This window comes from Coregonus lavaretus (assembly GCF_964263955.1).
Source record: "Coregonus lavaretus genome assembly, chromosome: 12".
Classification (NCBI taxonomy): Eukaryota; Metazoa; Chordata; class Actinopteri; order Salmoniformes; family Salmonidae; genus Coregonus; species Coregonus lavaretus.
The window spans coordinates 57,343,648-57,356,807 of record NC_139999.1 but is presented as its reverse complement, the minus strand read 5'-3'; the positions used below and the strand labels follow the sequence as shown (position 1 = coordinate 57,356,807).

Below are 13,160 nucleotides of genomic sequence, written 5' to 3'. Positions count from 1 at the left end.
AGAGGCCTTGGTCTCCCATCGCTCTCGCTCATTCATTTTCCCCACTAAAAATGTATGTGAAGGCTCCCAGCTACATTTTATTCGTTTAGCAGACGCTCTTATCCAGAGCATCTTACAGGAGCAGTTAGTTATAATGCCTTGCTCAAGGACACATTTTTCACAAAGGCAGCTCAGGGATTTGAACCAGCAACCTTTTGGTTACCGGCCCAACGCTCTTAGCTGCTAGGCTACCTGCCGCTAGCTACTGTTGTTATTTATGTGGGAATCTGGGGAGTGCAGGGACCTGTGGTGTAGCAGGAAGTGGCAGTCAAATAGAGTGTGTAGGTACAGTATTTGGGTGTTACCGGAGGCAGTGAGTATAGTAATATCAGTCAGCCACCTTATTATTTCTTGCCCTATAGTCCCTGAATGAACTCTGCCATCTGATTGAACTCAACAGCAAATTACTGAGCAGTCATGTGTAACAGAGTCTGTTCAAAACCACAGTACCGTGATGGGGAAATGTGTCTGAGACCTAAAGACTTAAGTTAGGTTGTTTGGACTGGGTCATTGACATACTGAATGAATATGTTCAACTTATCTGATGAAATAAGGTATAAATAAATACATAGACAAAAGCCCTGAGTGACAAATATGTCATCCGAGTAGTCCTGTGTTATGTCCCACAATCCCCCTCAGCATGGACAGTACGTACCTGCAGTGGGCCACAATGGGGCCAGCGTCGGGCGGGTTGAGGAACTTGACCTGGCGGACGAAGCCCAGGAGGCCGGTGGCATAGCAGGGCACCCCGTGGTCAGGCCAGCTGGTGAAGTGGAACTGACGGATCTCTCGAATCTCGTGGTGGCCCTTCTGAGAAGAAACAAAATGGCTTAAATTGGGACATCTACAGTCGACTTCCTGGAAACTGTGGGCTGACGAAACAAAATGGAGGCTCAAATGGAGACAAATGGTGCATTCATGACAAGTTGGAAACTCCAAGTTAAAATGAACATAAGTTATTTGTGTATAGCTTCCTATTGATTCTGATACTTTCCAAGTGGGAAACTGGTGCCTCCTCTTTCTACAACAAGTTTCCAAGTCAGAAATGTCAGAGTTTCCTGTACTTCCTGGAAACTGCGGGCAGACTAAACAAAATGGAGGCTCAAATGAAGACATATGGGACTTCCTGGAAACTGTAGGTCTGACAGGCTCCCATTCCAGCTCAACAACTGAATATACAGTAGCTATCGATTTGTTTATTTTAAGAAAATGCATTTTGACGACTTGAGCATACGGGCAAGTATTGAGGGGGCCAAAACAAAGGTGATTTGATAACTGGAGGCCTATTGATTTCCTTTCCTTTGATGTTCAAATTACATTCCGAAATCAATATGATGTAAACATCTAAGATGTGAAACAACAAAGCCCAACATGCAGTAAATCACAGATTGGGAAAGAAGGTAGGTAGGGCCAAGCTCATGTTTACCATGGCAACGTGAACTCGGCAGAGTGGAAGGTAAGTGGTTCTCACTCTTAAAGGCACGTGGCATGATATTAAAATCCCACTCCAATAAGGATATCAGCGAAGGCAGCAGCACATAAAGGGAGTGGATGTGCGGAAACTGGAAAGTGGCCATTTACAGAACAACGCTGGGCTACAGTAGTAATAATAATCACAGGCTTCACACCTCCACTCCCTGTGCTAATGCTAAGCGGTTAATTGCCATTTGGGTTGGTGAGCTGTTTAATCCCTGCCTGCCAGCTTTGATATGCCAGCAAAACCCACATAACAGTTTAATACCGCAGTTAAAATACCTTCACTGTTTGGAGTGTATGGACACATGGGTCGACGGATCCACTATTAAAGGTGGTAACAGTGTAAAGCGGGGGTAAACTGTGTCTAAGCTTGCCAAACCAGTGGGCTCTGGTTTATCATATTCTTCATGGATTAAAGTGTGAGTGTGTGTGTGTGCGGGCCTAAATATCTATCTATCTGCGTGGTGTAGTAAAATAATCCCCTTGGACTCATCGTTAATAATGCTTTTCATAATTTCAGAACTCATTATTTGCTGCAATTAAAATGATTTAATACGCTCTATTTGAACGCATACGCATCCGAAGCGTGATCCCTGGCCATCACGGTGCACTGCTTTTTAAGGCCTGGGATTTAAGGTTGTGGTGTGATGGTGGAGTTTCGTAATGACAATGTCCTGTTTCCCTTTCAAATGAAGAGTGTGAGCAGGTTAAAAGGAAGTTAGCTCTCTTGCAAAACAGATGGATTAAAGCATTGCAAAATGAGTTGACTACAAGCTGTTGTGTTGTCTGCTTAAGCGGCTTTCACAGAGCCACAGAAAGATGCATTTCAAGCCTATCAAAGCTTGCTAGTTTCGTGACTGTTCCGCTGATATTTCCCTTTCAAAGGGAGCTAACAGAACAATGGCGTCGCATTCGGAATCCTGCATCCCAACTGAATTGTGCTTCTTTCAATGCAAATCCTCACTGATTACCAGTGTTCAATTATGCTCCCATTTCCCAGTTGGACAACATAGCTTCACCTTGCAGTCAACCACAATGTTAATCCGGTAGGTCGGAATTAATGACAACAAAACAAGCAAGCCTGGTTATTGACTTAGTCGGTTTACCTTCTGTACTGTGAAGGTGCGGATGACGTACTCGGCCAATGGCTCTGTCTCGATCAGTGTCACCTTGATATCTCCGTACACTTCAGTCTCGTCAGGCCAGTACCTCACACACTTCACCTGGGAAGAGAAACACACATGGTCAAATCTTTGTCTCTTAAAGAGGCTGTATGGTACTTTTGCCTTTGGGGGTGCTTTTGAGCCAAAAGGGGTCCCCAAAATAATATTATTAAACTTAACATTAAAGGACCAATCAGAGCAGTTAATAGCATAGAAATATAATCACATTATATTTCTGCGGTTGATAATACATACAAAGAGGCCCGATTTAGTGGCGTTGAATTTTAAAAAAATGGTCACATTTACATTTACATTTTAATCATTTAGCAGACGCTCTTATCCAGAGCGACTTACATGAGCAATTAGGGTTAAGTGCCTTGCTCAAGGGCACATCGACAGATTTTTCACCTAGTCAGCTCGGGGATTAGAACCAGCGACCTTTCGGTTACTGGCACAACGCTCTTAACCACTAAGCTACCTGCCGCCCCATTTGTTGTTGATTTGTTTTTAACTATTTGTTATCTTATATATTTGTTGTGAAAATATGTTCGTTGTGAACAGTAATGGTATGCGGTGTAGGGAAGGGGAATACGAGCTGTGATTGACACACCCTGACCTATTAAACAACTGGCTCTTGCAGCGGGGAAAGAAACACCACAGAAATCCATTCCGTATAAGAACGTTGACGGTTCTGCAATAACGTCACACGTTCTTAGCCGATTGGCAGTGTCCCCAGAGTAGTACTGTTTTAACAAATCCTCTTTGATGAACTCACCCTGCCCACTTCCACCAGGTTGGTAACCATGACGATACTGCCGGAATTCTCCTGCCAGATCATCCTCCAGAAATCTCTCACCGTCTCCTGCATGGGGCCTGAAAGGAGAGAAGGAGAGCAAGGATGAGATCAAGAAGGATTGGACAGAGATAATGTCATAACAGAAACCAGGAAGTACACATAGGAGCAATGACTGTATACATGAACGGACAAAGCCATCAATCACCTGTACCATGTGTACACTCATGTGTTTCTTAATGCTGGTCCTGGGGACCCAAAGGGGTGCACATTTTAGTTTTTGCAAAACACACCTGATTCAAATCATCAAAGATGATGATGAGTTGACCATTTGAATCAGCTGTGTAGTCCAGGACCAGGATTAAGAAACACTGCAGTAGAGCATTGAAGCCAAATTAAGTCGGTAAAGATGGAGTCTCAGGGTGACATAACATACGCAGTTTGAGCTACTCCAGGAAGTGACATTGCAGGTTAGCTCAGTGCTTCCACCTCTCATTGAGTAACTCAAGTTGATGGCCGACTGGGGTACTGCAAGCTGCCATTAGCAACTAAATGATCCTTATAACTTGTGCGATTTTAAAATAATCAGTTCAAGGACATACATCTGGTGTATTAGAAGCAATTATTGGTACCATTATTGTCTTTGAATTATTATTATTTTTTACACAAAGATTGACCACAAAGATTGCACATTTTCCATTCAATATAATGGGGATCCTCCTGTCTTCTGCTAACAATGCCTGCAGTACCGTGGTTGGCCTTGAACTTCCGTGGCGTCAATGAGAGGGGGCAGTCGTTCTCCCCTGCATAATGTTAAAATTGTGTCATTCGGGCCGCTGCCAAAATGGTACCCTATCCCCTAAAATGGCACCTTGTATCCCCTATATAGTGCATTACTTTTGACCAGAGCCCCCATTGAATTCCCAATGCAGTTATAATCCTAAAGAATCTTGAGATTTATGACATCACTGTCTCATCCTTACTCGGTCGCATTCCCCTGCTCAGATGTTGCATGCATCAACCAATGGTTGCGTGCCATGTCATTGACTGTGTCATCGACTGACAATTTGCTATAACATATTATGTGGTTAGCTGATACTTAAAATACCTATCCAGGCATTGTAAGATCTGTCAGGCGTCAGCAACGTCTGAGCAGAGGAACGTGCCCTTTATCTGATGCACAACCATGCCAGGATCAATTAAAGATAAGCCTTGGTTTGTTATGGAACTAAATGGGGTCTTACATTTTTGTCATTGGCTTTAAGAGTGGGTTTTTTTCTGAGTAATTGCCTCCCCCACGACTGGGGAAACTTTTGTTTCCCCATGTGTCTTCTGTCTTACCAGCCCTCCCCCTCCATCCAATTTAATTACCTTGTGTGGCGATGTAATGTCTTGGTCTATGATACCCCTGTGAGAAGGAGAAGAGAAAAAAGAAAAACCTCAGGCGTACTTTAACAAGGTCCTTTCCAAATCAGATCAAATCAAATCCGAGACCCTTCATTTTCCTATCCGCCAAAATGGAAATTCTGTCATATTGTTCCATCGAGACAGATCGCTTAGTTCAAATGAATACAGTATATACATTTCTTATCGTTAATAGGACATTGCCATTTCACCATATCTAGTGGGAACGTGCGTGAAAAAAACATCTTCAAATTCATTACTATTACAACCGCTGTGAGATAAATTAAGAATCAACACAGTTGAGGCTCCTAGGGCTAGAGCTGGGTATAACGAGACATTTTACCAGCAGATCTTGGCACATCGACCCAGTAATTGTTTTATTAGAGGAAATGGGGCTCGATGACATGATTATAGATACAGCTGTAATGCCATAATGCCGACTTATCCTGATGCTGCTTCTCGGAGTACAGGGCATTCCCAGTCCCCAAAGCATAATAGAGACAATCATATCTACACTGTCATTATGGTAGTTATGTCATTGCAGGATTCTTTCATCCGAAGAAGAGCAAATGCATGCTCAGATACGCTGTGTTTGCGGCAGATATGTCAATGTTACAGGCACATTGCCTTGTAATAAGCATATATGTTTTCTACTGTATATATCACCTCATATTTGTAGTCCATCCTTGCAAAATCAGTCTTCACTGACCATTCACAATAGTAATGCTTGTAGCATGATGTACTACAGTAACCATAATGCTCTATGCAATATTTGATTTTATCTTAGTAAAGATGTTATGATGCGAAATGCTGTCTCATCTCCTTACTAATACATGGTGTCAGAAGGCTAAATGAGGCCTTTTATAAAGTCAAATACAAAAACATTCTGATAAATAGTCCATTCCCTTCACGTCTCCGCCGCCCCATACTTACGTCTATGTAGTTGGCGTTGATGTAGTCTGAGTGGGGGTCTCCGTCCAGCAGTTGCAGCCTGACTCGAGTGTGGTCATCTGTGGGGTCAAATATTCACAAAGAGCAGGCCTAAAGTTACATTTACCCATTTAAGGTACACACAAATGTCTGAGGACTACGGCTGCGTCCAAAATGGCACCCTATTCCTTACATAATGCACTACTTTTGACCAGGGCCCATAGGGCCCTGGTCAAAAGTAATGCACTGTATAGGGAAAAGGATGCCATTTGAGACGCAGCCTACATGTGCTACTACCACAGCTTATATGCTAAACACACCCTAGAGCGAGAGATCGATTTGCAGTATTTTAATGGCAAAATACCCATTTGTAGGCATATATTTTTTGTATTTTCAGTTGAGTTGACTCAACAAATCACAGCACAGATTGAAGGGTACACTTCCTGCTTTTACTTCCTGGCATGGATACACTCAAAATGGCTGCCAGTCCACCCATTATGCCATCATTGACTTGAATGGAGACTCTCTTTCTATTCATTCTTATTTCTATGTTTGTAGGTACCGTAGGAGCATTGTCACTCTGCATAGTACATTAAACTCATGGGAAGGATTAGAGAGACATGTACTGCGTTTCATCAGCGAGACGATTTCCATCTCAAAATTGCCAAAAGCGCAACTAGGTCTGTACACACAGAGCACATTAATAATCTCACTGCACGATTGAATTAGTTACTTCAACCACAACATCTACCTCTCTCTCTACAAACACATTTGACATGTGAAATCTTGAGCTGGACTCCACAGGGCTTCCTCTTGGCAGTTATGGGAGTGATGGCGATGGCGATGGTCACAGAGGACCCTGCCCACACAAGTGTTCCCCGTGCAGGCCTCCAGGCTATAACACTCATACGCCTTGAACACCATACACCTCAAGCACAATCTCAATAAAGACATCACTAGCCCAGTCCTCATACGGAGGGGTTGTGAACTGATTACTGATTTATGCTACTGATTTCTCATCTGAACTCTTTTTATAAAAGTTTGGTGCAGGCTTGTTAACTTTGGGCGAAAGCTTGAACTTTTCTAGAACTTGAATTCTGCAGAGCAGCTTGGACCATATGTGACTTGTTTCAATAAACTAGGCGTATGTTGCTCGTTACTACTTCAGAGGAGCGCCATTTGAACGTTATTTAAATATTTTTTTATCAGAAAGGCTTTCTGGAACATGTGAAATTTCATGTTCCTTAATAACAAACGTGTATGCCATCTGTAAAAACGAATACAATTGTTAAATTACGAGCCTAGTTGGTTTAGCCATGGAAAAAGACAGCAACCTCCCCGCTAGCCATGATTGGCTGAGAAAATGAGTGGGCTGGACATGCCGAGAGATGAGTTCGTATTGGTCTGCCATGTAGCGCACTTCTGTCTATAATATGAGCTGGTCAGTATGTGTAGGTAATCCTTTCTAACGCAGCTTTTTTGAAAGATATCACGTAGTAGAACTGCATAAGCATTGCTCTCCACTTTCTGGAGGACCGATTTTTGAAATCAGTGGAATTAGAGTATAATTGCTAAGGAGATGGAGAACATTCTGGCGTTTGATTGCAAATATGCAGACGGAGTCGAAAAGAGAACACACAGAAGGCTCCGGATTACATCTTCAAACTAAGGGCAACCATGGCATCCGTGACAGAGAGGGAGAAGTGTCCATCCATGTATACAGGTAAGAGAGTCTAGCTAGTTAAATTTTCAGATATTACACATGTATTGTTAGCTAGCTAGCTAATGTTAGCTGGCTGGCTAGCTAGCTAAGGTTACATGTATGATCTGTGTAGTAATATTATTCGTATCGCAGAACCATTTGCATTGCTAGTTATAGCCTGATGTTAGCTTGCTAACATTGAACATGGTTGGTTAGCTACCTGCAGATTCATGCAGGGTAGTAACGTTATGGTTATGGTTAATTGTTTAGCTAGCTAGCTAGCTAGATACATGTCTAAACAAAAGACTCCAAAATGCAAGTAGTTATTTCAATATAATGTTTATGATGTCACTGAGACAACTGTCGATAGAGGTAGCTGGCTATCTACTCCGATTTAGGAGTATTCTCATCTGAGTGTGCCAGAGCGCAGAATAACTGACAAAATTACGAATGCTCAACATCCGTTGAATAAGGGCGGTGTCAGTAAATGTTGGCAAAACGCTCAGAGAGCGAAATGCTCTGAATTTACGAATGACCATTCTGACAATGCTCTGAGTTTACGAATACCCAGAGCACAGTCTGGAACTCCAGATTAAATTTACGAACACACCCATAGTATGAGCCAGCCTTTAGTCTTGAAATCTTTGGTTGTTTAGTACATAGCCTCACATGTGAATCCTTAAAGAGTTGGGTAGGGCTAATGCTTAAAAGGGTGTGAACGATGCTGAATGGGTGTAGACAAAGAAGAGCTCTCCAGTAGGTACCAAAACATTCAAGGGCCATTTTCTCAAAATTGAGGTTACAAGTTTATCAACTTTCAAAGCAGAATTACTTTCCCATTGTCACTCAACTGTAGTGTATTTTCTAGCTCTGAGTCTCTACTTTTATCCAATGTAAAAAACACAATTTCAAATTTTGCTACATAAGACCAAATCGAGAAGGTTGGTCACATATGAACTTGAGTAGGAGGCATACAGTGGCTTGCGAAAGTATTCACCACCACCCATTTTTCCTATTTTGTTGCCTTACAAACTGGAATTAAAATGGATTTTGGGAGTGTTTGTATCATTTGATTTACACAACATGCCTACCACTTTGAAGATGTAAACTATTTTTTATTGTGAAACAAACAAGAAATAAGACAAAAAAACTGAGAACATGAGCGTGCATAACTATTCACCCCTCCAAAGTCAATACTTTGTAGAGCCACCTTTTGCAGCAATTACAGCTGCAAGTCTCTTGGGGTATGTCTCTATAAGCTTGGCACATCTAGCCAATGGGATTTTTGCCCATTCTTCAAGGCAAAACTGCTCCAGCTCCTTCAAGTTGGATGGCTTCCACTGGTGTACAGCAATCTTTAAGTCATACCACAGATTCTCAATTGGATTGAGGTCTGGGCTTTGACTAGGCTATTCCAAGACATTGAAATGTTTCCCCTTAAACCACTTGAGTGTTGCTTTAGCAGTATGCATAGGGTCATTGTCCTGCTGGAAGGTGAACCTCCGTCCCAGTCTCAAATCTCTGGAAGACTGAAACAGTTTTCCCTCAAGAATTTCAGTGTATTTAGCGCCATCCATTATTCCTTCAATTCTGACCAGTTTCCCAGTCCCTGCCGATGAAAAACATCACCACAGCATCATGCTGCCACCACCATGCTTCACTGTGGAGATGGTGTTCTCGGGGTGATGAGAGGTGTTGGGTTTGCGCCAGACATAGCATTTTCCTTGATGGCCAAAAAGCTCAATTTTAGTCTCATCTGACCAGAGTACCTTCTTCCATATGTTTGGGGAGTCTCCCACATGCCTTTTGGCGAACACCAAACGTTTGCTTATTTTTTTCTTTAAGCAATGGCTTTTTTCTGGCCACTATTCCGTAAAGTCCATCTCTATGAAGTGTACGGCTTAAAGTGGTCCTATGGACAGATACTCCAATCTCCGCTGTGGAGCTTTGCAGCTCCTTCAGGGTTATCTTTGGTCTCTTTGTTGCCTCTCTGATTAATGCTCTCCTTGCCTGGTCCGTGAGTTTTGGTGGGCGGCCCTCTCTTGGCAGGTTTGTTGTGGTGCCATATTCTTTCCATCTTTTAAATAATGGATTTAATGGTGCTCCGTGGGATGTTCAAAGTTTCTGATATTTTTTTTATAACCCAACCCTGATCTGTACTTCTCCACAACATTGTCCCTGACCTGTTTGGAGAGCTCCTTGGTCTTCATGGTGCCGCTTGCTTGGTGGTGCCTCTTGTATAGTGGTGTTGCAGACTCTGGGGCCTTTCAGAGCAGGTGTTTATATACTGAGATCATGTGACAGATCATGTGACACTTTGATTGCACACTGGTGGACTATCTTTAACTAATTATGTGACGTCTGAAGGTAATTGGTTGCACCAGATCTTATTTAGGGGCTTCATAGCAAAGGGGGTGAATACATATGCACGCAGCACTTATCCGTTATTTATTTTTTAGATGTTTTTTTCATTTCACTTCACCAATTTGGACTATTTTGTGTATGTCCATTACATGAAATCAGACTGTATCTGATTTTGTAAACTAGATATCTATTGTCGTTGTCTATTGTCTATCAAATTCTGTATCTTACTTGAGACCTACAGAATATCATTATCTCTATTTCACAGTCTACGTCATGGAGAAAGGATTACAGCGAAAAAGTAGACAAGCTTAAAAACACAGCAGTGTCTAATTTGAATTGCTGATTGATGGGACCTGCATTCTCCCGGTAATGCGTGGTATGTCACAACTCCATGAATCATTCAAGCCTATGTTGTCCCCACAGAATTGATACATCGCCACTAAACTGTCAACGTGGCTGAATGCATTTTGGACGTTAAACTATGACGCCTTCTGGTGGCATTTTCTAAACAACACATAATATTGTATATTACCTTCATAAAGTACATTTCGGTTTCAAAACTAAGTCCTACAAACACATGATATTTAAACTAATGGTGTCGCTCTAAACATACGCAAATTCCCATAGGAACACAGCCATTTTAAAAGGCTTGTGCAACGTCATTTTTCGTATTACAGGAATGATATACATATAAGGAGAAAACTGAAGTCTCTACCTATTCATTGATGTAAATATATCCTCTGTCTGATTCCCAGTTCGTCCACAAGATAGCAGTAGGAGATCACATTACGTCTCTTGGCCACTTGAAACCAGTTGTGTCTGGTTTGGGTAGTGAGTCATTGTGCCAAAATGGCTGAATGGATTTTCAAGCCTGACATCTTAAAATGACTCTAGCAATCAGGGCGTTCAAGTTATCTCAAAAGGTGAGGAAACTTCAAACTTATTTTCCCATGTACTTTTCCTATTGTAAACGTCTGTGATAGATCAATGGTGCATGTGGAGGATGCATACAAGGTGGAAAAGGAGATGCATTGCTTTACAATGACCATCATGTACCATTTCCATGCATACTAAATGTTTGCACTTTTGGTGACTTGACCGACATTGCATACTCTATGGATATGACCATAGCCTTTATGCGGAGGCGGTGGGGGGCTAGATTCTGATGACATTGCCAGCAGTAAGATTTGAGTTCGATTTCCAAAAAGACTGTGTCCAAAACAACCGCTCAGAATTTAACAGGGTTTATTTAACCTATTAAAGTCAGACCTCCTGGAGGTTCCGCTGACAAACAGGCAGAATGTTGTTTGTGCCGCAAAGCATGCTGGTAGTTGGCTGATCCGGTTTAATCCCGTTCCGCAGCTCAGAGATTAGACTGCCTTGAGGTGTACCTGAGAGATGCTGAGGGTTTCATCAACAACATTAACTGTTGACTTTGATCCTGTTCAACGAGATGTCCATGTTTGGACAAGTATCATCCAGATCAGGAGTGGATTACAGCCGAGGAAGTGTATTAGCAAGAAAAGGAGGAGGGAGGTCTTTGCCCTACAGGAAATATATAAATGTACTGTCAAAATATACTTTAGGAGGTTATATCAGACTCTTTTGTAAGCTAGACAGTCTAAGGATCAAATTTCAAGGTATATTTGCACAGGATACAACACGTGTAAAACAGTACCATGAAATTCTTACCTTGAGAGCTTTTTTCCAACAATGCCGTGATAATAATAATATAGATGATAATAGAAAATGTAATAAAATAAAAACAAAAATCACACAAGAACTACAATGTGAGTTAAAGAAACACGTGAATGCGAGTGTATACAGGTCAGTGCCAGTACCTTATTCAATGTGCAGGGGTACTGGAGTGGTTGAGGTGGGTTTATACATAAAAAGTGACTGGTAGTAGGATATACAGTGGGGGAAAAAAGTATTTAGTCAGCCACCAATTGTGCAAGTTCTCCCACTTAAAAAGATGAGAGAGGCCTGTAATTTTCATCATAGGTACACGTCAACTATGACAGACAAAATGAGAAAAATAATTCCAGAAAATCACATTGTAGGATTTTTAATGAATTTATTTGCAAATTATGGTGGAAAATAAGTATTTGGTCAATAACAAAAGTTTCTCAATACTTTGTTATATACCCTTTGTTGGCAATGACACAGGTCAAACGTTTTCTGTAAGTCTTCACAAGGTTTTCACACACTGTTGCTGGTATTTTGGCCCATTCCTCCATGCAGATCTCCTCTAGAGCAGTGATGTTTTGGGGCTGTCTCTGGGCAACACGGACTTTCATCTCCCTCCAAAGATTTTCTATGGGGTTGAGATCTGGAGACTGGCTAGGCCACTCCAGGACCTTGAAATGCTTCTTACGAAGTCACTCCTTCGTTGCCCGGGCGGTGTGTTTGGGATCATTGTCATGCTGAAAGACCCAGCCACGTTTCATCTTCAATGCCCTTGCTGATGGAAGGAGGTTTTCACTCAAAATCTCACGATACATGGCCCCATTCATTCTTTCCTTTACACGGATCAGTCGTCCTGGTCCCTTTGCAGAAAAACAGCCCCAAAGCATGATGTTTCCACCCCCATGCTTCACAGTAGGTATGGTGTTCTTTGGATGCAACTCAGCATTCTTTGTCCTCCAAACACGACGAGTTGAGTTTTTACCAAAATGTTCTATTTTGGTTTCATCTGACCATATGACATTCTCCCAATCCTCTTCTGGATCATCCAAATGCACTCTAGCAAACTTCAGACGGGCCTGGACATGTACTGGCTTAAGCAGGGGGACACATCTGGCACTGCAGGATTTGAGTCCCTGGCGGCATAGTGTGTTACTGATGGTAGGCTTTGTTACTTTGGTCCCAGCTCTCTGCAGGTCATTCACTAGGTCCCCCCGTGTGGTTCTGGGATTTTTGCTCACCGTTCTTGTGATCATTTTGACCCCACGGGGTGAGATCTTGCGTGGAGCCCCAGATCGAGGGAGATTATCAGTGGTCTTGTATGTCTTCCATTTCCTAATAATTGCTCCCACAGTTGATTTCTTCAAACCAAGCTGCTTACCTATTGCAGATTCAGTCTTCCCAGCCTGGTGCAGGTCTACAATTTTGTTTCTGGTGTCCTTTGACAGCTCTTTGGTTTTGGCCATAATGGAGTTTGGAGTGTGACTGTTTGAGGTTGTGGACAGGTGTCTTTTATACTGATAACAAGTTCAAACAGGTGCCATTAATACAGGTAACGAGTGGAGGACAGAGGAGCCTCTTAAAGAAGAAGTTACAGGTCTGT

The 13,160-nt window shown here is 42.2% G+C and overlaps 1 protein-coding gene across 1 annotated transcript in view; it reads right to left on the bottom strand.

The window, feature by feature from the left end:
- The window catches only part of ptprt (protein tyrosine phosphatase receptor type T), a gene marked incomplete at both ends in the record, with an annotated part of 404,935 nt that overhangs the window by 35,212 nt on the left and 356,563 nt on the right, over positions 1-13,160 (bottom strand). The window contains 6 exon segments of the mRNA XM_084173452.1: positions 695-849; positions 2,622-2,738; positions 3,454-3,551; positions 4,843-4,879; positions 5,809-5,901; positions 5,903-5,916. Of these exon segments, the coding sequence (XP_084029578.1) occupies positions 695-849; positions 2,622-2,738; positions 3,454-3,551; positions 4,843-4,879; positions 5,809-5,901; positions 5,903-5,916 (514 nt within the window).